Source organism: Coregonus clupeaformis, chromosome 15 (genome assembly GCF_020615455.1).
Source record: "Coregonus clupeaformis isolate EN_2021a chromosome 15, ASM2061545v1, whole genome shotgun sequence".
Classification (NCBI taxonomy): Eukaryota; Metazoa; Chordata; class Actinopteri; order Salmoniformes; family Salmonidae; genus Coregonus; species Coregonus clupeaformis.
In genome coordinates this window covers 60,710,655-60,730,722 of record NC_059206.1, presented here as the reverse complement: position 1 = coordinate 60,730,722, position 20,068 = coordinate 60,710,655, and the positions used below count along the sequence as shown (strand labels likewise).

Below are 20,068 nucleotides of genomic sequence, written 5' to 3'. Positions count from 1 at the left end.
TGGATGTATTTGAAGGCCTACTTTCAAACTCAGTGCCTCAACTTGACGTCATGGGAAAATCCAAAGAAATCAGCCAAGACCTCAGAAAAAAAATTGTAGACCTTCACAAGTCTGGTTCATCCTTGGGAGCAATTTCCAAATGCCTGAAGGTACCAGGTTCATCTGTACAAACAATAGTACGCAAGTATAAACACCATGGGACCACGCAGCTGTCATACCGCTCAGGAAGGAGACGCATTCTGTCTCCTAGAGATGAACATACTTTGGTGCGAAAAGTGCAAATCAATCCCAGAACAACAGCAAAGGACCTTGTGAAGATGCTGGAGGAAACAGGTACAAAAGTATCTATATCCACAGTAAAACGAGTCCTATATCGACATAACCTGAAAGGCCACTCAGCAAGGAAGAAGCCACTGCTCCAAAACCGCCATAAAAAAGACAGACTACGGTTAGCAACTGCACATGGGGACAAAGATCATACTTTTTGGAGAAATGTCCTCTGGTCTGATTAAACAAAAATAGAACTGTTTGGCCATAATGACCATCGTTATGTTTGGAGGAAAAAGGGGGGACTTGCAAGCCGAAAAACACCATCACAACCGTGAAGCACGGGGGTGGCAGCATCATGCTGTGGGGGTGCTTTGCTGCAGGAGGGACTGGTGCATTTCACAAAATAGATGGCATCATGAGGAAGGAAAATTATGTGGATATATTGAAGCAACATCTCAAGACATCAGTCAGGAAGTTAAAGCTTAGTCGCAAATGGATCTTCCAAATGGACAATGACCCCAAGCATACTTCCAAAGTTGTGGCAAAATGGCTTAAGGACAACAAAGTCAAGGTATTGGAGTGGCCATCACAAAGCCCTGACCTCAATCCTATAGAACATTTGTGGGCAGAACTGAAAAAGCGTGTGCGAGCAAGGAGGCCTACAAATCTGACTCAGTTACACCAGCTCTGTCAGGAGGAATGGGCCAAAATTCACCCAACTTATTGTGGGAAGCTTGTGGAAGGCTACCTGAAATGTTTGACCCAAGTTAAACAATTTAAAGGCAATGCTACCAAATACTAATTGAGTGTATGTAAACTTATGACCCACTGGGAATGTGATGAAATAAATAAAAGCTGAAATAAATCATTCTCTCTACTATTATTCTGACATTTCATATTCTTAAAATAAAGTGGTGATCCTAACTGACCTAAGACAGGGAATTTTTACTAGGATTAAATGTCAGGAATTGTGAAAAACCTTTGTGAGGGTTTTAGTTGATAAGCCACATTTCTTCAGCCTCCATGTATTTGGCTAAGGTGTATGTAAACTTCTGACTTCAACTGTATGTATAATTACCATAGACGTTGGCAACTCAACACAAACAGACCTGGGAACCAGGCTACTTAGCATACCCTGTCATTGTCATTTCCTTTGTGTGTGGAGACAGAACGCGTTCAGAGTTTGAATGGAGGTTCATATTGACAGAGCTAGCGATAACGTATTCCTGGAGGCAGCGTGACGCGCGGCAGCGGGACTGTTTAATTAATCTGGGTAAATACGGACGACATTTGCCTGGAGCCCTGGTGTCACAATCAATAGCTTCACACGCTCCTGGAAAACAGATGAACGCGCCATGACCTCATCATGCCATGGCCCAGGAAATCATTCTTTATGAGGGGGGGCGAGGAGGGACACACACCACTGCAGGAATTCACATGCATTTTCTCACATACCAAATATGCAGGTGTACATGCAAACCAACACAATCACTTTCTCTCTCTGTCTCCATCCTCCGCTTTTCTATGACTTCCAGTTCTTTCTCAAAACAATCACGAACCTCTACTCCACATTACACTACGTCTTAAATCACCAATGTCCTCCAACCGCCACACTATGACCTGACCAATAGAAACACAACATCTAGCACCAAGGACCATGATGCTTCCATCACTCCCATCACTTCTATCTCCATTGTCTAATCACATCTATCATCTACTAATGGTCGTTCAACAGTATGGAACGGAAGACATGCTCCTCCTGCCAAGAACAGGCCATCATATCATAGTGTTAAAGTGTCCCCAGTAGGGGGGGTCTGACTGCAGTAGAGGCCATATGTGTCCATGGCGGAGGACAGAGTAGCCATCTGGACCATTGGCACACACACACACACACACACACACACACACACACACACACACACACACACGAAATAAATACAAAGAGAGAGCGAGAGAGAGTTCGAGAGTTCGAGAGAGATATTTAGAAAGATGGAGAGAGAGAGAAAGAGAGATAGAGAGAGAGATGGAGAGAAAGAGAGAGAGATAGAGAGAGAGAGAGAGAGAGAGAGAGAGAGAGAGAGAGAGCGAGAGAGAGAGAGAGAGTGCAGTAGCACTGATGATGACACAGTGACAACCATAGCACTAAAACTGCACTACTGACCCCACAGCACTGCACTGCTGTCACTGCAGAACGGCTATTTACTCTATAAGAATAGCAGGTAGCTTCCCTTCACAGGCAGATGCTTTTCGTTTTTAGATAAGGGTACGTGTGTGGGTTTAGTTGTGTAAACAAAGGTACGTTGCTATTGGTTTGACTGCATGAACCCAACCCTATGTCAATGGACCCTATCACATACTGTGCCACTTTATTCTCCTCCAATACATTCCAGGTCACTGTATAAGATCACTGACTTTAACATGAAAAATACTGGGCTTTCCCTCTAACAAATACAGTGTCACATCTAACCACTGTGTCCCTGCTGAAAGAGATGGCATCATGTGTTTTTCCTCAACACATTTCTCTGGGTCTGGAACCATGTAGCGAGGCAGGCAGAAGAGGCCTTGTGTACGGTGTGAGTGTGTGTGTGTGTGTGTACGGTCAGAGAGTGACAAATAATCTGTCTGAAATTGGGAATTTCACACTTCCACAGGCCTGGTTTCCCTCTCTCCCTCTATTAAATATGTGCTGCTAGAATCCAACACAGCTTAACTAGGCCACTGAGTCTGGAGGGAGCGAGGAGAGGAGAGGAGAGGAGAGGAGAGGAGAGGAGAGGAGAGGAGAGGAGAGGAGAGGAGAGGAGAGGAGAGGGAGGACCACAGAATAGATAGTATACCTAGCTATTTAAAATATTGCCTAGGCAGACCATTACTGCTGTTCCAGCTGCCTGATAGGCATTATTATTTAGGTAGCACAGAGAATTTCATCCAACCTTTACTTGGCGATACTTCCTTAATTCCCGACTTGGAAGACAATGCATGTTTTCCAAACTTCCATGGATAGTTGCAGGTGGTTTGTAATGTATTTATTTTTTATCCATGAAGTAATAAAACAATGTGTACACTAACATCTTGTCTATTTCAAATCTTCTCATTGATCGAGACAGGTGAGTGACATTCAACGCGACGATTGATTTCTGAGTCACGATCATGTCATAAGACACATTGGGGTGGACACCCACCTGTCTCAATGAGAGAAGACTTTAAATAGACAATTTGGCGGTGTACATATTGTTGGATTACGTCATGGAGCAAAACATTTATTTTATTTAATAACGAAAGAGAGACCTGGCCGTGTGGTGCCAGAATAACAACCTCTCCCTCAACGTGACCAAGACAAAGGAGATGATTGTCGACTACAGGAAAAAAAAGAGGACTGAGCACGCCCCCATTCTCATCGACGGGGCTGTAGTGGAACAGGTTGAGAGCTTCAAGTTACTTGGTGTCCACATCACCAACGAACTATCATGGTCCAAACACACCAAGACAGTCGTGAAGAGGGCACGACAAAGCCTATTCCCCCTCAGGAGACTGAAAAGATTCGGCATGGGTCCTCAGATCCTCAAAAAATTCTACAGCTTCACCATCGAGAGCATCCTGACTGGTTGCATCACCGCCTGGTATGGCAACTGCTTGGCCTCCGACCGCAAGGCTCTACAGAGGGTAGTGCGTACGGCCCAGTACATCACTGGGGCCAAGCTTCCTGCCATCCAGGACCTCTATACCAGGCGGTGTCAGAGGAAGGCCCTCAAAATTGTCAAAGACTCCAGCCACCCTAGTCATAGACTGTTCTCTCTGCTACCGCACGGCAAGCGGTACCGGAGTGCCAAGTCTAGGTCCAAAATACTTCTCAACAGCTTCTACCCCCAAGCCATAAGACTCCTGAACAGCTAATCATGGCTACCCGGACTATTTGCACTGCCCCCCCACCCCATCTTTTACGCTGCTGCTACTCTGTTAATTATTTATGCATAGTCACTTTAACTCTACCCACATGTACATATTACTTCAACTACCTCAACTAGCCGGAGCCCCCGCACATTGACTCTGCACCAGTACCCCCCTGTATATATAGCCTCCCTACTGTTATTTTATTTTACTTCTGCTCTTTTTTTCTCAACACTTTTTTGTTGTTGTTTTATTTTACTTTTTTATTAAAAATAAATGCACTGTTAAGGGCTGTAAGTAAGCATTTCACTGTAATGTCTGCACCTGTTGTATTCGGCGCATGTGGCCAATAACATTTGATTTGATTTGATTTGATTTGATTTGAAGCATTTTCTAAATTCAACCACCTGCAACTAGCCATGGAAGCTTAGAAGACATGCGTTATCTTCCAAGTCGGGAATCGAGGAAGTATCGCCAAGTAAAGGTTGGTCGGAAATGATCTGTACACCACCTAAGTAATAATGCCTATCTGCCAGCTGGAACAGCAGTAATGGTCTGACTAGGCAATATTTTTAATAGCTAGAGTATAGTGTACCATACATTGTAATACTTCAACATGATATATTGTGGCACATAAAACATCTATGATCATCTCACAATGTACAATTTACCAACTAGTCTGACCTGAAACGACCCATCAACTACTGTATCAGCCAATACTATACAGTACAGTTCAGTATAGTTCAGTACAGTACAGTTCAGTACAGTACAGTATAGTATAGTACAGTACAGTACAGTACAGTACAGTACAGTACAGTACAGTATAGTTCAGTACAGTATAGTATAGTACAGTTTAGTACAGTTTAGTACAGTACAGTACAGAATAGTACAGTATAGTTCAGTACAGTATAGTACAGTTTAGTACAGTACAGTACAGTACAGAATAGTACAGTATAGTTCAGTACAGTATAGTACAGTATAGTACAGTACAGTACAGTACAGTACAGTACAGTTCAGTATAGTATAGTACAGTATAGTATAGTACAGTACAGTATAGTACAGTATAGTTCAGTATAGTATAGTACAGTATAGTACAGTACAGTACAGTATAGTATAGTACAGTATAGTACAGTATAGTACAGTATAGTACAGTACAGTACAGTATAGTTCAGTATAGTATAGTACAGTATAGTTCAGTATAGTATAGTATAGTACAGTACAGTACAGTACAGTACAGTACAGTATAGTACAATCAGGTCAAGGCACTGATGAATGAGTCAGGGTAAATACTGCACTTGGTCCAGTCCAGTAATACAGAGTAGTTTATAAATACACAGGACCATGCAGAGAGCATTGACAGGACTTCCAGAGTTCTATTCCCCTGCTGACTTTTAGTGCAGTTGGCTAGTTTCTCAGTGTGTGTGTGTGTGTGTGTGTGTGTGTCTCCCGTGCAGCACAGGCAGGGCCAGGAGTTATGGTGTTCATAAAATCCTTACAGTGATTAATGGACAAACACAGCCCCGTGGATGGTGTGAACACATGCACACACACACACACACACACAGACATGCAGGCACGTTCGCACACACACTGAGACCATGGCTGGAGGTAGCCCCACACACACAGGCCTGCTTTGTGAGCACGCACATACTGTACACACACGTGCAGAGAGAGAGAGAGAGAGAGAGAGAGAGAGAGAGAGAGAGAGAGAGAGAGAGAGAGAGAGAGAGAGAGAGAGAGAGAGAGAGAGAGAGAGAGAGAGAGAGAGAGAGAGAGAGAGAGAGAGAGAGAGAGAGAGAAATGAACTCCCTTGCTGGGACACCACTATAGAGAGAGACTAGCCCATGGCTCCCATTGTTTCAGAGAGACTGTCCCATTGTGACACTCAGGGAGAGGCCATTTCCAGTCCAGACACTCTCTTGTTATCTGTACATGTTTAAGTAAGTGTGTACATGTAACATGTACACACTTACCTGTTTGTCAGTATGTATAGAATGCATGTGTGTAAACACTGTGTGTGTGTGTGTGTGTGTGTGTAGAAGTTTGTGTTATGAATGTGTGTGCTTCAATGTGAGTAGACTAGCTCAGCTTTACCTGTGTCCATCTTTCCGTCCTGTGCAGCGGGGCCGTCAGGTATGACACTCTTGACCTGCAGGAACTCATCTGGCTCGTCCCCTCCGATGATGGTGAAGCCAAAGCCCATGCTGCTCTTCTGCAGGGCCGTGGACAGGAAGCTGCCCTTCAGCTGGGTGGCGTCCCGTGTGAACAGGGGCTTCTCTGTAAGGGAGAACCCACACATACACACACAGACAGACGGACAGACAGACAGGCACGCAGGCAGACACAACACACACAAGGACAAGTGTGCAGGTACACACACACACACACACACACACACACACACAAAATCAATAAACAATATACACACATACATCCTACTTAGACCCTTACAAAGAGAGTATCGTGCACTACAAATGCTGATGCAAGTTCATTTTATCATTCAATAGGATGGTAGAGGTAAGGCTTGTTTAGTGGAAGGGCCGCATGAACACAGGGATCCTCTCTGGGTAGGTGGAGCAGTAGGCAGCGTTAGAACAGTGAGGAGTGGGTGCTGACAGATGCAGGTGGGGCGGTGTTTACTCCAGCTCCAAGCTGTCACTGCCAAAACCTTCCACCGAACGTCTACAGCCATTTAAAATGTCATCACTTACTCTCATCCTATGCCAGGGGTTTTGGTAGCTGAATACACACTCAGAGCTGGAGCAAAAACACAGTGCAGAAAATCAAGGAATCATCAGCATCCATCGGAGCAGCTTGGTATATTTCCCTTCTCAGAGGGGTGAGGGAAGCAGGTGAGAGATCTTAACATTCTGGAACAACATGCTGTTGGGACACTGAAGAATCATGAGCTCTCATCATCCCCCCAAAATACAATGCTCAGGGAACCAAAAAGGGGAAGGCCAGGATTCAGGAAATAGTCTCTGGCACAGCAAAGAGGAAAACTCAGCCAACGAGCGTTTACCACACTCAATTCAATCTCCCCTACGTTCACCTTGGAAGGCAGGTAGAGGGCACACGCCCGTCTCTCTCTGTTTGCTTAAAGCCAACGTTTGTTGTCAGGCGTCCAAACATAGAGCGGTGTGTTTACAGTTTCTGCTGCCAGACGTAAGGAGGGGAAGACACACCGTAGTGTAGCGCAATCAAACATGTCAAGCAGCGAGCCGAGCGCCTGAGACGAGGAGGGATCCAGCGTGGGTCTGCCGGGGGAGCAGGCATGCTTTGAGAAGAGAGCGAGGCAGCTCAGTGCAGGCAGAAGAAGAACAAACCTGTACCATTACTCACTGCCCTACTTACTGAGAGAGCACCGCAGGGGGAATGGGCTACAACCCACAGCAGCCGGCTCTACCACAAAGGCGTGAAGTGACTGGTGGAGGTGCTGGTGTGGGCAGCACGACGTATCCCTCCGCGCCCGGTGGGGGCGCCGCAGTGGGGAGTTGGTGGCGGAGGCGGGGGGCGTGTGGGTGTGCAGGGCCAACAGCGACACCCGGTGGCCCGGGGGGAGGGACTGGGAGAGGTCGCTGAGGCTCTGGCAGCGCTCCGGGGCGGGGCCAATGTGGGCCAGGGTGGCTCTGGGTAACGTGGCGGAGAGTGGGACCTCCTCTACCACTGTGACAGAGATAAAGTAGTCCACTCACTGTCTGATGCTCCACAAGTAAACTTCCTTTTTCTCTCCTCATTTATATGTGAGGAAATATTAATTTTTCTACCCCTCTCTGCTATCACTTAGGAGGAGAGAGAGCCTTCATTTTGCAGCGTACAGGAAGGGTAACCATGGTAACCCCTTCACTCACAGAGGCCAATTTCCTACGGAGACAAACCCTCTCAACCCTCAACCTATACAGCATGATTTACTTCAGACAGCCTCGAAGAACTCAGTGGGGTGATAAACGTGTTGTGAACAGAGAGGCTGGTGTTAGCAAAGTGTTAGCAGAGTGTTAGCAAAGAAAAGGGAGTTGTGAAGAATGACAGTGATACACAAACACAAAGACGAAGATGACAGACACTTAAGATAAAAACATCTAAACACAATAATCATACACAAACTCTAACACATTGGGTAGAGGTAGAGGTACTATCTTACCTCTGTAGATAGTAGGTAGGGGCAGCGAGGACAGACCCTGCTCTTGCATTTGCTGGTGTTGCTGGACTCTCCTCTTGGCTTCCAGGACTGGGTTCTCAAACTGGGTCCTTCTGTTTATGTGGCTACAGAGAAAGGCAAAGATATGACATTTCACTGGGCTCTCTGTCGTATCAACCTCCTCTTCCTCCTCCTCTTCCTCACTCCCTCTGCTAAAAGCTGGATGCACAGTGCTGTGCTATGATGATTAATTCAATAGCCTTAGTATCCCTAGTATTATGTAATGGAGCTGCAGAATGGCTTTGCTAAGTAAAAATGAACAGATTGAAAATTAGGTTGAGTCGATAATTATAGTAGATAATTTTAAATACTGTACTTTTGAAAGTGTGAAGTAATTTGTCATCAATTAGATGTGCCCTCCCGGTCAGTGCGAGACAGTAGGAATAATGCTTCTGTAGGTACGCACATTGTCTGCCCAGCCTACACACCCTCTGTTTCTTCATGAGATATTAGGTTAACTCAACGGTACAGCCAGGCAGTGGGACATAATTATTGGACTTGGCAGGGTCAGGTATGACGCTAGTGTGTGTGTGTGCGATGGCTCAGTGGCTGCCTGGGGATATGGGATTTCTACAGGGCAGAGGGAGAGAGGGAGAGAGGAAGAGAGGGAGAGAGGGAGAGAGGAAGAGAGGGAGAGAGGGAGAGAGGGAGAGAGGAAGAGAGGGAGAGAGGGAGAGAGGAAGAGAGGGAGAGAGGGAGAGAGGGAGAGAGGGAGAGAGGAAGAGAGGAAGAGAGGGAGAGAGGAGAGAGGGAGAGAGGAAGAGAGGGAGAGAGGGAGAGAGGAAGAGAGGGAGAGAGGGAGAGAGGGAGTGTAGGCAAGGCAGGCACACTGTTCTGGTCTTTCTTGGGGATAGAGAATAGAACTTCCTCTCCAGCCAGGCTATAAATAGACCTCCCCTGCTCTCACTGGACTAGGGGGAGTAGTGTACATCCAGCAAGAGAAATGACACCTCCAGAATAGGAAGGGTACATTTGGTACAATAGAGAAGACAGAGACACCTCGCCATTGCACCACATCACACAAAGATGGCGCGCACACACACACACACACACACACACACACACCAAACACACAGGAGCACGCACACATACACTCACAAATGCATGCATACTAACAAACAAGCACCCACTGACCCATCCACACGGACCGACAAACAGACAGACAGACAGACAGACAGACAGACAGACAGAGCTCTAAATGAGCAGCAGAATGACTCTGACTAACACAGGATAGTGGAAACATAACACGGGGGAACACTGGAAATGAAAACAGTCATTAAATATTAAAGCAGTGCGTCCAGACTTACTCCACATAGTAGCTGCCGTAAATAGGGTCATCAATCTTCTCCCAGCCGTACGGCAGCTCTGTGGAAGAGACAAGCATAACAACAGACTAGTCACTCAACAGGCCGGGGGACAGCATATCGATTCACAGAACAAAATATCCATCAGACGATTTTGATCACAACATTATTGTATTGTCATTTATTACAGAGGATTTTAGGTTCTTATAAAATCTTAATTGACTATGGAAAATCTGAAAATGATTTATTATGCTCTATGGTAACTGTGGTAGTTACTAAATACTGTGTGAGGTATATGAGCCTCCAGACTTGCAAACACTGTCAAAACATTTGGACAAACTTAAGAGACAAGACACATGATACCCCCATCAGCATGCGGTGAAAATTCAGATACAAAATTAATGAGTGTGAAGGACAATGACTGTTTCTCAAGCAGCAGCCAAAGGTTACTTATTCAATGTCAATATGGCCCCACAGGACTACCCTAACCATCTCCTGACCTCTCACACTACACCAAATACACTGATAGATGGAGTGGTTTGAATTAGGGTGCTTTTAAATATTCATGTCCTGCCATCCTTTCTATGTTGTAAATATTCAGTTATGATGCCAGCGATGTTTGGATATAGTTTAAATGTTTGTATCTGGAGCACGTACAGTACATAGCTCCTGGGCCCCTTAGACCACACAATACTTAACTGGAACACATTACACCATTACAGTGGGGTCTCAGAATAGACTGACTGGGGATCTAACACAGTAGCTGTCAACTGTCGTGGACCAAAATAAACCTTTGAGTGGAATGTAGAATGTCATAACTTCAGTCATGTCGGTATTGATGGTGCAGGTGTTCCTTCACATTGTATCTACTGTGATATGATGAGCCACCACTGTGGCATCATGGGAAGTGTTATAAATAGGCTTGGGCGGTATCCAGGTTGTCATACCTTTATACCGACCTTGTTCCATCCCGGGATATTCGGTAATACCGGCACTGAACACTATTTTCAATCCGAAGGTTAGCACTGCTAATAAGTACATGTAAAGTCCCATAGCGAATGCTAATGTTATACAGTCTCTGACATAAACTATTTGCAGGACAGATATCCCAGCTGATAAAGTTATGCAAGTAACAAAAAAATTTTACTCAAAGTTTGCTGCACGCACAAAACAAATGTTGGCTCTTGATCAAGGAGGGAATTCTCTGCTGTTACCAAGAGGAGCTTGATTGCAAGAAGCTAACCACTTAGCTAGCTAGCTAGATAACTAGCTACTAAGTTAGCAAACCAAATGCACAACTGCACAGCATTTAGTACATTTTAGACAGTTAACTTAATAGTTATAAGATATTGTCACGACTCCCTCCGAAGCTGCCTCATCTCCTTGTTCGGGGAGGCTTCGGCGTTCATCGTCACCGGCCTTCTAGCCACTGTCGCTCCTCTTTTCATCATTCCATTTGTTTTGTCTTGTTTTTCACACACACCTGGTACATATCCCCTCATCAGTCTCTGTATAACTATTCCCTCTGCTCCATTTGGAGGTGTCGCTAGCTCGTGTTGAGCATTATGAGACTTTTATCACTGGGATATTCACCCGTGTGTTTTGTTTTCCCAGTACACATTTAAGTCGCACTGTATTTGGTTGACACATTGCTGAGGACTACTGTACTGGCTAATAAACCCTGTTCTTTGATTCCCACCTCCTGCGCCTGGCTCCGTCCGACTCCCCTTGTTACAGATATCTAGCTGGCAAACATTTAGTTGTGAATTCCATACTGTAACTATAGACCTGTATATAGATCACCTGGTGTGTGCTGCACAACAGTGAGTGACTCATAAGGCTCCGGTCTCTCGTGTGCTTGTAAACTAACTACATGTGACTGGGGACTACCGGTAAGGTTCATAATGTAAAATAATGTGACAGGTGAAATGAAGAATACGATCTGCTTCATCTCCTAACATATTGCACAAGTTGACTGCAGTTATTTACTTAAAAAGTAGCTGTAAAAATGTAAATGTATTAAAATAACTTAAAAGAAGTAGTTTCAACGGTATTGAAAAACCATCCTGTGGTTATTTCCAAATAACCCGGTATATGGTATATACGGTATACCGCCCAAACCTAGTTATAAATACAGATATGATATGACTAGGCCTAGGGACACTTCATGACCTAACCAGGAAAACTCTGGGCCCTAGGACTCAATATGAAACTGATTTGTAACTCCCCATATAGATGGTGGAGGCAGCTGCGTCCATAGAGCTATAATTACTAGAACGGTAACGCCCCTCACACTACATCAACTTTACTGGAACACTGGTGGGTTCACTCAATATGGCTGACAGTAACTCTATTTCTATGGCTTCGTACCTGGGCTAAAGCTGACTCACACTATGGAGGTCACTAACCCAACCTCCACTCCAAGTGCATCTTCACCAGGGAATTGTTTGATCAGCCTCCCTCCCCTCTCTCTCTATTACACCAGTGGTATACAGTAGTTTCAGCACACTGAGTTTGTTCTTTGTGATCAAAGTGGATCTCTCCCCAACCCTGACCTCCTCCCATCATTCATGTCTGACAGGATTGTTCTCTCTTTCTCCCCCCTCTCTCTCTCTCTCCCCCCTCTCTCTCTCTCTTTCTCTCTCTCTCTCCCCTCTTTCTCTCTCTCTCCCTCTCTCTCTCTCTCTTCTCTCTCTCTCTCTCTCTCTCTCTCTCTCTCTCTCTCTCTCCCCCCTCTCTCTCTCTCTCCTTTTTCTTTCTCATTCCCCCTCTCCCCTCCTCACACCACACTAACCAGCCATAGTTCTGTCCAGGGGGACTGGTCCATTGACAGCCTGCCGTAGCCTGATCCCATGTAAAGCTATGAGGTTGTGACCAGTGTGGTGGTACTGAGGCTGGTCCAGAGTGAGAGCGAGAGAGTGAGAGCGAGAGAGAGAGAGAGAGAGAGAGAGAGAGAGAGAGAGAGAGAGAGAGAGAGAGAGAGAGAGAGAGAGAGAGAGAGAGAGAGAGAGAGAGAGAGAGAGACAGAGAGAGAGACAGAGAGAGAGACAGAGAGAGAGAGAGGGAGAGAGAGAGAGAGAGAGAGAGAGAGAGAGAGAGAGAGAGAGAGAGAGAGAGAGAGAGAGAGAGAGAGAGAGACAGTGCTGGGCTAATCAGGAGAGTGGGGATAATATCTCCTAATCACAAACATCAGTCAGAATGGGATGATAATGCACCGTCCACAGGCTCTCAGGACCTCCATGATGATTCAGAAATAGGCTTGCTGGAGGCTGCTGGTGTGCAGAAGGCTGAGTGCTAATATACAGGCCTACACACGATCACAAACACACACACACACATAATTACCAAACACACACACACATATCCCACAGACAGACATGCACACAATCGCAAGCACACACCTTTTTTTTTTTTTACCCAAACAGGCTTCTGGAGACACATTGTGAGTCATTCATATTAACATCCCTGGCTCCATTGTCACACACATGCACACTAACGCACAACACATCACAACAATACAAACACACGCATGCCATATGTGTCTCTCCTTTACTCACACGCATACACTATTCAAAACCCGGAAGCCCCCCCCATACACACACACACTTCCACACACCCCTCCCCGCCCCCGCCCCCACCAGCCACAAAAACACACTCACTAACATGTGCTGTGATTGATATGTTTGATATGTGTGTGAGTGTACTAGGAGTGGGTTGACAGCCCTAGGGAATAGCTCCTCTCAGCGCTCCTCTCCTCTCCCTTCCTTAGCCCCATCTTCACTCATTAAATATGAAAGAGGCTGTTTCATGTTCTCACCTCCGCTGAGCTCCACACACAGAAAAACACCACACAGATCAAAGTCCTGCCATGTATCTCTGCCGCGCACCACTCCGTCTAATGAAACACCCTTCTATTAAAACTTCCACCTGTGCTTCAGAGCTAGGCAGGCACTCCGGCTGTCTGTGCTTTCAGCAGAGCTTCAGAGATACACACAACATCACACTGCAGGCAGCCCAATTCTCTAGCTTCCTACTGTTTGTTTCAATGTCACTGTTTTTGGCAGAAACAGTCTCGTGTAGAGCACATGCATACAACACACGCAGAAGCCCGCTTACACATGCATACACCCACACACACACCCACCCACCCACCCACACCGACACACACACACACAGACACACTCACACACGCAGCAGCGTGTGCAGTAAGTGTGTTTTAAATGCTGAACTCCAGAAGACTCTCTCTTTCTACTAGGAACAGTCACAGCCCCTGTCAGTTAGTAGCGTGGAATGATTCCATGGATCTGGGAGAGAGAGGGAGAGAGGGAGAGAGACAGAGAGAGTTGTGCTGTCCATTAGCCTGCAGCGCTGAAGAGAAGGGCAACTTTGTCACTGTAACAATTTGTGCTCTCTTTATAGGACCAACACTCAGTCTAAACGATGCTGTGGAGGAGCTGTCAACTCCCAGGAAGCCTAAGGAAGGATACTTCTGAAGGAGCTCCAGTGTCCCATGTCAATTCCCCTTACGTTAGTGACAATTATAATGGTACAGAGCAAAGAGACAGGCCCTACTGAGTGCTGAAATAAAACAATGGGTTTCCCCACAGGGTTTTCCATGCAATCTGAGAAATGTTGACATCAGTAGGCTAGGCCATAGTGTCACGTCTACTCCCGCTCCCCCTCTCTGGCGCTCGACGTTGCTGGTCTACTAACCACCGGTCCTGGCAACCCTCATTACACGCACCTGCGCCTCATCATCAGGCACACCTGGACTCTATCACCTTCCTGATTACTCCCCATATATATAGCACTCTGTTGTTATTTCCCATCAGGCGTTATTGACTCTGTTTCCATGTCCCAACGCCACTCCTTTTTTTGAATTGTTTATTGTTCTATTAAGCTCTCCACCTGCTTCCTGCCTCCCAGTGTCTACGTTACACACAGTAAATGTTCCTTTGGTTTGTTCCAATTTGCTTTCAGCAGGGGGGTTCTCTAAGCTCTCCCCCTTCTTTCACTCTCTCCTCCCCTTTCTCATTCCCCATTTGGCCATCCTGTCCTGTCCTCTCCTCTCCTCTCCTGTCCTCTCCTCTCTCCCTGTTTGAAGAGCTCTAAAGGAAAACACTTTAATATGCACTCGTACAGAGAGACTTTTTGAAGTAAAGTTTCATGCTCTCATGCTCATGCATATTTCATCCGGCGTCTCTAATTCCGTCTGAGAAGAAGAACAGCCCTTTTATTTTCTTCAGGGGAGGAGCTGGCTGAAGTGAATTCAGGTCACCTGCAGCACATGGGGCTGTGTCGTCTCTGATGTCACACCCCCTTCCCACTGAGTCGCTTTGGATAAAAGCGTCTGCTAAATGGCATATTATATTATTATTATTATGGTGCCTGCTTAGACAGGACACCAATACATCTCAACCTTTTCCTTCAGCCGCTTCCTCCACTCGCTGAGTATCTGTCCAGGGTATTCCCATTGAGAGTCAGGTGTGTCAACACCCCAAGGGCCTTATTCCAATACTCAAAATATGGGGTGGAGTTAGCAAAGTTATGCCCTTAGGCCTCTGTTTTGAAGCCCGCATTTATAAAATAAAATAATAAAATGTTGCAACTCCCGTACGGACTCGGGAGAGGCGAAGGTTGAGAGCCATGCGTCCTCCGAAACACGACCCTGCCAAGCTGCACTGCTTCTTGACACACTGCTTACTTAACCCAGAAGCCAGCCGCACCAATGTGTCCGAGGAAACACTGTACAACTGGCGTCCGAAGTCAGCATGGATGCACCCTGCCCGCCACAAGTAGTCGCTAGAACGCAATGGGACAAGGACATCCCAGCCGGCCAAACCCTCCCCTAACCCAGACGACGCTTGGCCAATTGTTTAAAACATTTTTTATTTAACCTTTATTTAACCAGGTAAGCCAGTTGAGAACAAGTTCTCATTTACAACTGCGACCTGGCCAAGATAAAGCAAAGCAGTGCGATAAAAACAACAACACAGTTACATATGGGGTAAAACAAAACATAAAGTCAAAAATACAACAGAAAATATATATACAGTGTGTGCAAATGTAGCAAGTTATGGAGGTAAGGCAATAAATAGGCTATAGTGCAAAATAATTACAATTAGTATTAACACTGGAATGATAGATGTGCAAGAGATGATGTGCAAATAGAGATACTGGGGTGCAAATGAGCAAAATAAATAACAATATGGGGATGAGGTAGTTGGGTGGGCTAATTTCAGATGGGCTGTGTACAGGTGCAGTGATCGGTAAGGTGCTCTGACAACTGATGCTTAAAGTTAGTGAGGGAGATAAGAGTCTCCAGCTTCAGAGATTTTTGCAATTCGTTCCAGTCATTGGCAGCAGAGAACTGGAAGGAATGGCGGCCAAAGGAGGTGTTGGCTTTGGGGATGACCAGTGAGATATACCTGCTGGAGCGCATACTACGGGTGGGTGTTGGTATGGTGACCAATGAGCTAAGATAAGGCGGGGATTTGCCTAGCAGTGATTTATAGATGGCCTGGAGCCAGTGGGTTTGGCGACAAATATGTAGTGAGGACCAGCCAACAAGAGCGTACAGGTCACAGTGGTGGGTAGTATATGGGGCTTTGGTGACAATACAGATGGCACTGTGATAGACTACATCCAATTTGCTGAGTAGAGTGTTGGAGGCTATTTTGTAAATGACATCGCCGAAGTCAAGGATCGGTAGGATAGTCAGTTTTACGAGGGCATGTTTGGCAGCATGAGTGAAGGAGGCTTTGTTTGCGAAATAGGAAGCCGATTCTAGATTTAACTTTGGATTGGATATTCTTAATGTGAGTCTGGAAGGAGAGTTTACAGTCTAACCAGACACCTAGGTATTTGTAGTTGTCCACATACTCTAGGTCAGACCCGTCGAGAGTAGTGATTCTAGTCGGGTGGGCGGGTGCCAGCAGTGTTCGACTGAAGAGCATGCATTTAGTTTTACTAGTGTTTAAGAGCAGTTGGAGGCTACTGAAGGAGTGTTGTATGTGCACCGCCTCATGCGTCTCCCGGTTGCGGCCGGCTGCGACACAGCCTGAGATCAAACCTGGGTCTGTAGTGACGCCTCTAGAACTCCGATGCAGTGCCTTGGACCGCTGCGCCACTCGGGAGGCCTTGAAGCCCTCATTTGAAGTGTTTTCTAGAGTAGTCTCGCCAGGTCTGATCCCCCACAATTCTCTGTAATCTCTACTTCACTTGATTCACTTTCCAAACAGCTATCGTTGTTTTGGAATGGACTGCGGAGAGAGCAACTGAGACGGGAGCCACTGAACGAAAAAGGAAAATGGGAATTGAACTAGCGTGTGTTGTCATAGTGATAGCATCACCATGCTGTGACAGAGGTAATATCAGTCAGACTGCTGCTGAGGAGGAGGAGGAGCAGGAGGAAGAGGAGGAGGGGGAAGTGTGATGGTTTGCTAGGTTTGTTCTCTTTCATTGATAAGGTGGTTGCCAGATGGAAGAGAGTAAATCTATATAGCCCCTGCATGACATACTGAGCTATATATTAACATGACACCCCTAGGACCTGAGGCATGATGTCACACAACTGATACTAGCTCCAGTCCAGCAGTATCCGTCTTAAACAAAGTCATAAACCGAAACAAGCCTTAAGAAAGAAGATCTTTAAAGACCTCAGGTAAACCTTCTCCTTACACTAGGCAGGTTTCCATTGACCCAGGTTTATTCGACAAAAGCAATGTCGGCCAAAAATTATAATTGTGACACGTGTAATGGAAACGGCAGATATAGGAGAAATTTTTTAAAGATTGACAACATTTGTTTCCGTTCGACAGACAGGGGTGGATATTTCTTTTGTCTAACTTTCCTTGTTGCGACAAATGATGGAAAATGTGTTTTTCGAATAAATTATGATAGCGGAATCATTTTTAAGGTAGGCGGGGCACGTGATGTCATGGCCCCAGCATTTGCAAACAAATTATTTTTCAGTACTAAATCCATAGCCTAATGTGTAAACAGGGTGACAGTGAGCTGTGAGCAAAACAACCAGACAGGAAGTTGACAAGGGCTTATTAATAAATACATTAAATACATTGTATTTCTATTGCTGCAGTCCTCAAAGATTGAATTGCATTGAACCAAATGAATCAGATCCAATGATTTACCGCCCGTAGGAAGGGGTGCCGATATTATAAGTCTAAATGGGGCGGCAGGTAGCTTAGTGGTTAAGAGTGTTGTGCCAGTAACCGAAAGGTTGCTGGTTCTAATCCCCGAGCCTACTAGTTGAAAAATATGTCGATGTGCCCTTGAGCAAGGCACTTAACCCTAATTGCTCCTGTAAGTCGCTCTGGATAAGAGCGTCTGCTAAATGACTAAAAATGTAAATGCTTGCTAAATAAATTGTTTCAAATATTAAAATAATGTTTCTTTGCAGGTCAAGGATTGTCCTGACTTTCAAGAATGCCTGAATTGCTTTTCTGTTTGGCTGGATACAGGAGTGCAAATGTAACAATGGCACGGACCATGGCCATATGTTGGCGCATGAGAATTATATGAATATGGCAGATATTAGTCCATTTTTGCATTCTATCCATGCTGGCTTTCGAGGGCTACCTGAGACATCAAACTGACAGGTGGGAGGGCATACAGACTGTCAGCAATTTATTAATGCGCAATTTGCCTAAATGGGTAATGGAAACACTTCAACTACTTCATTTATATTCAACACTGTAGGTTTTAGCAAAACATGTTTTTTTTTAGGTGTGACGTCATTAGGTCAAGCTGTTTTTATCGACACAAGATAGTTACATGGAAACGCACCGCAGTGGGCAATTGTCGCATCTATTTTCTATGCAAACTTTGTAAATGTCAACAAATAATTACCGGACAAGTCACTGTGAGGGGAGATAGTTTCCATGGTAACCTGGGGAGGAGGAAGTGGGGGAAGTATTTTGGGCTGAGCCGAGAGGCTGTCTGATGTTGGTGGGCCATTTGGAAAACTAATCCTAGAGACACGTCCCCATTCTATGCCGCTGTACTTGACCCCTGACCCCTAACTGCACCCATTCAAAATAAGGAGTGGAGTTAGCAAAATTATGCCTTTTGGCCTAGGTTTTGCTCCGTCGCCACCGGAAATGAGTACACAGTCAATTTGAGCTGAATACGAAAACATAATACCCTTAAATTGAAGGAGCAAGGTTGCTGTCCTGGCATTTACCAAGGACGTAATAATTAACACAATCAATATTTCCCCACCGGGGTAACCTTTGATTCATAATCACACCTGAGCTCTCCAATCAAAAACAATAACATGTTCCACTGTGTTAGTTATAGTCTTAGAACACACTTGGGATATATAATAAGTAGTTCAAACAAGATGGAAAATAAATAGGAGCTTAAGGGCAATTCTGCCACTTTTCAACCTAATATGAATTATCTCCAAACCAGTGTCTATGTATGTGAAAACAGCACGTTTCTATGATCTGTGGTTAAAAAGATAAGAAGAAAGGTCCTAAAAAATGCTTCTCTGTGACATCACAGGGTAGGATTGAAAGAAAAAAAACGGTGATTTTCAAAACAACGAGTTTCTAGCCAGAGGGAGGATATTTTCTTGCTCCCCACGTCACCTCAAACATTTTAAAAATGTTTGAGGTGACGTGTATTTTTTTAGAAATGTGTTGTTTTCACATACGTATACACTGGTATTGTGCTGAAGATAATGCAAATGAGGTTGAAAAGTGGTGGAGTTTACCTTTACGTTCTTTAGGAAAGCTAAGGGAGTTGGGTTTGTCGAAAAGCAATGTTCAAAAGCCATCTAAGCACATCTGATCTCTCCCTTTCCAACAAGGGTAAACAACCAGTGGAGGAGAGCAGGTGAATTACTCAGGTAGAATGGCCTATTACTACAGTTTATTTTGGTGGTATGGAGGGAGGATGCAGAAGAGAGGAGAGGAGAGGGAAGACGAGAGGGCCCGGGGCGTTAGGACAGGGAAGCGTGGATGGTTGAGGATGATTAACCATTAAGTGTGTCTGGAGTGGACCAGAGTGTGACTGGGCTACTGAAGGACTCCTACCTCTCCTCTTCAGTCAAGACATCTCAATGGGCTGGGAGAAGGACACACACACACATCCAACCATGTATTCACCCATGCACATGCACAAATACTCCGAAAAAAAAAACTCATTCGCCATCTTACACATACGTCATTATCATACACAAACACACACACACACACACACCAAACTGCATTCTCCTCTTCATCGTCAGTCCTCAGGCATCCTCCAGATGAGGATGTTCTCAGAATATACCCATCAATCATGTCAGACAGACACAGTCCCTCCCCTCTCCTCTCCTCTCCTCTCCTGCTGGAGACTCAAGGTGAGGGAGGGCGCCACAACTTTTACTCAACTATACACAGACACACAC

General features: G+C 45.4%; 1 protein-coding gene across 6 annotated transcripts in view; it reads right to left on the bottom strand.

Annotated features, from left to right (window-relative positions):
- Window positions 1-20,068, bottom strand: part of LOC121543600 (membrane-associated guanylate kinase, WW and PDZ domain-containing protein 2-like) — a 242,625-nt gene that overhangs the window by 54,072 nt on the left and 168,485 nt on the right. For all 6 annotated transcript variants that reach the window (XM_045225248.1, XM_045225249.1, XM_045225252.1 and 3 more), the window contains exons 7-9: window positions 9,661-9,718; window positions 8,297-8,418; window positions 6,250-6,432 (exon numbers count right to left, since the gene is read on the bottom strand). In XM_045225248.1, the coding sequence (XP_045081183.1) occupies window positions 6,250-6,432; window positions 8,297-8,418; window positions 9,661-9,718 (363 nt within the window). The remainder of the gene's footprint in view (window positions 1-6,249; window positions 6,433-8,296; window positions 8,419-9,660; window positions 9,719-20,068) is intronic.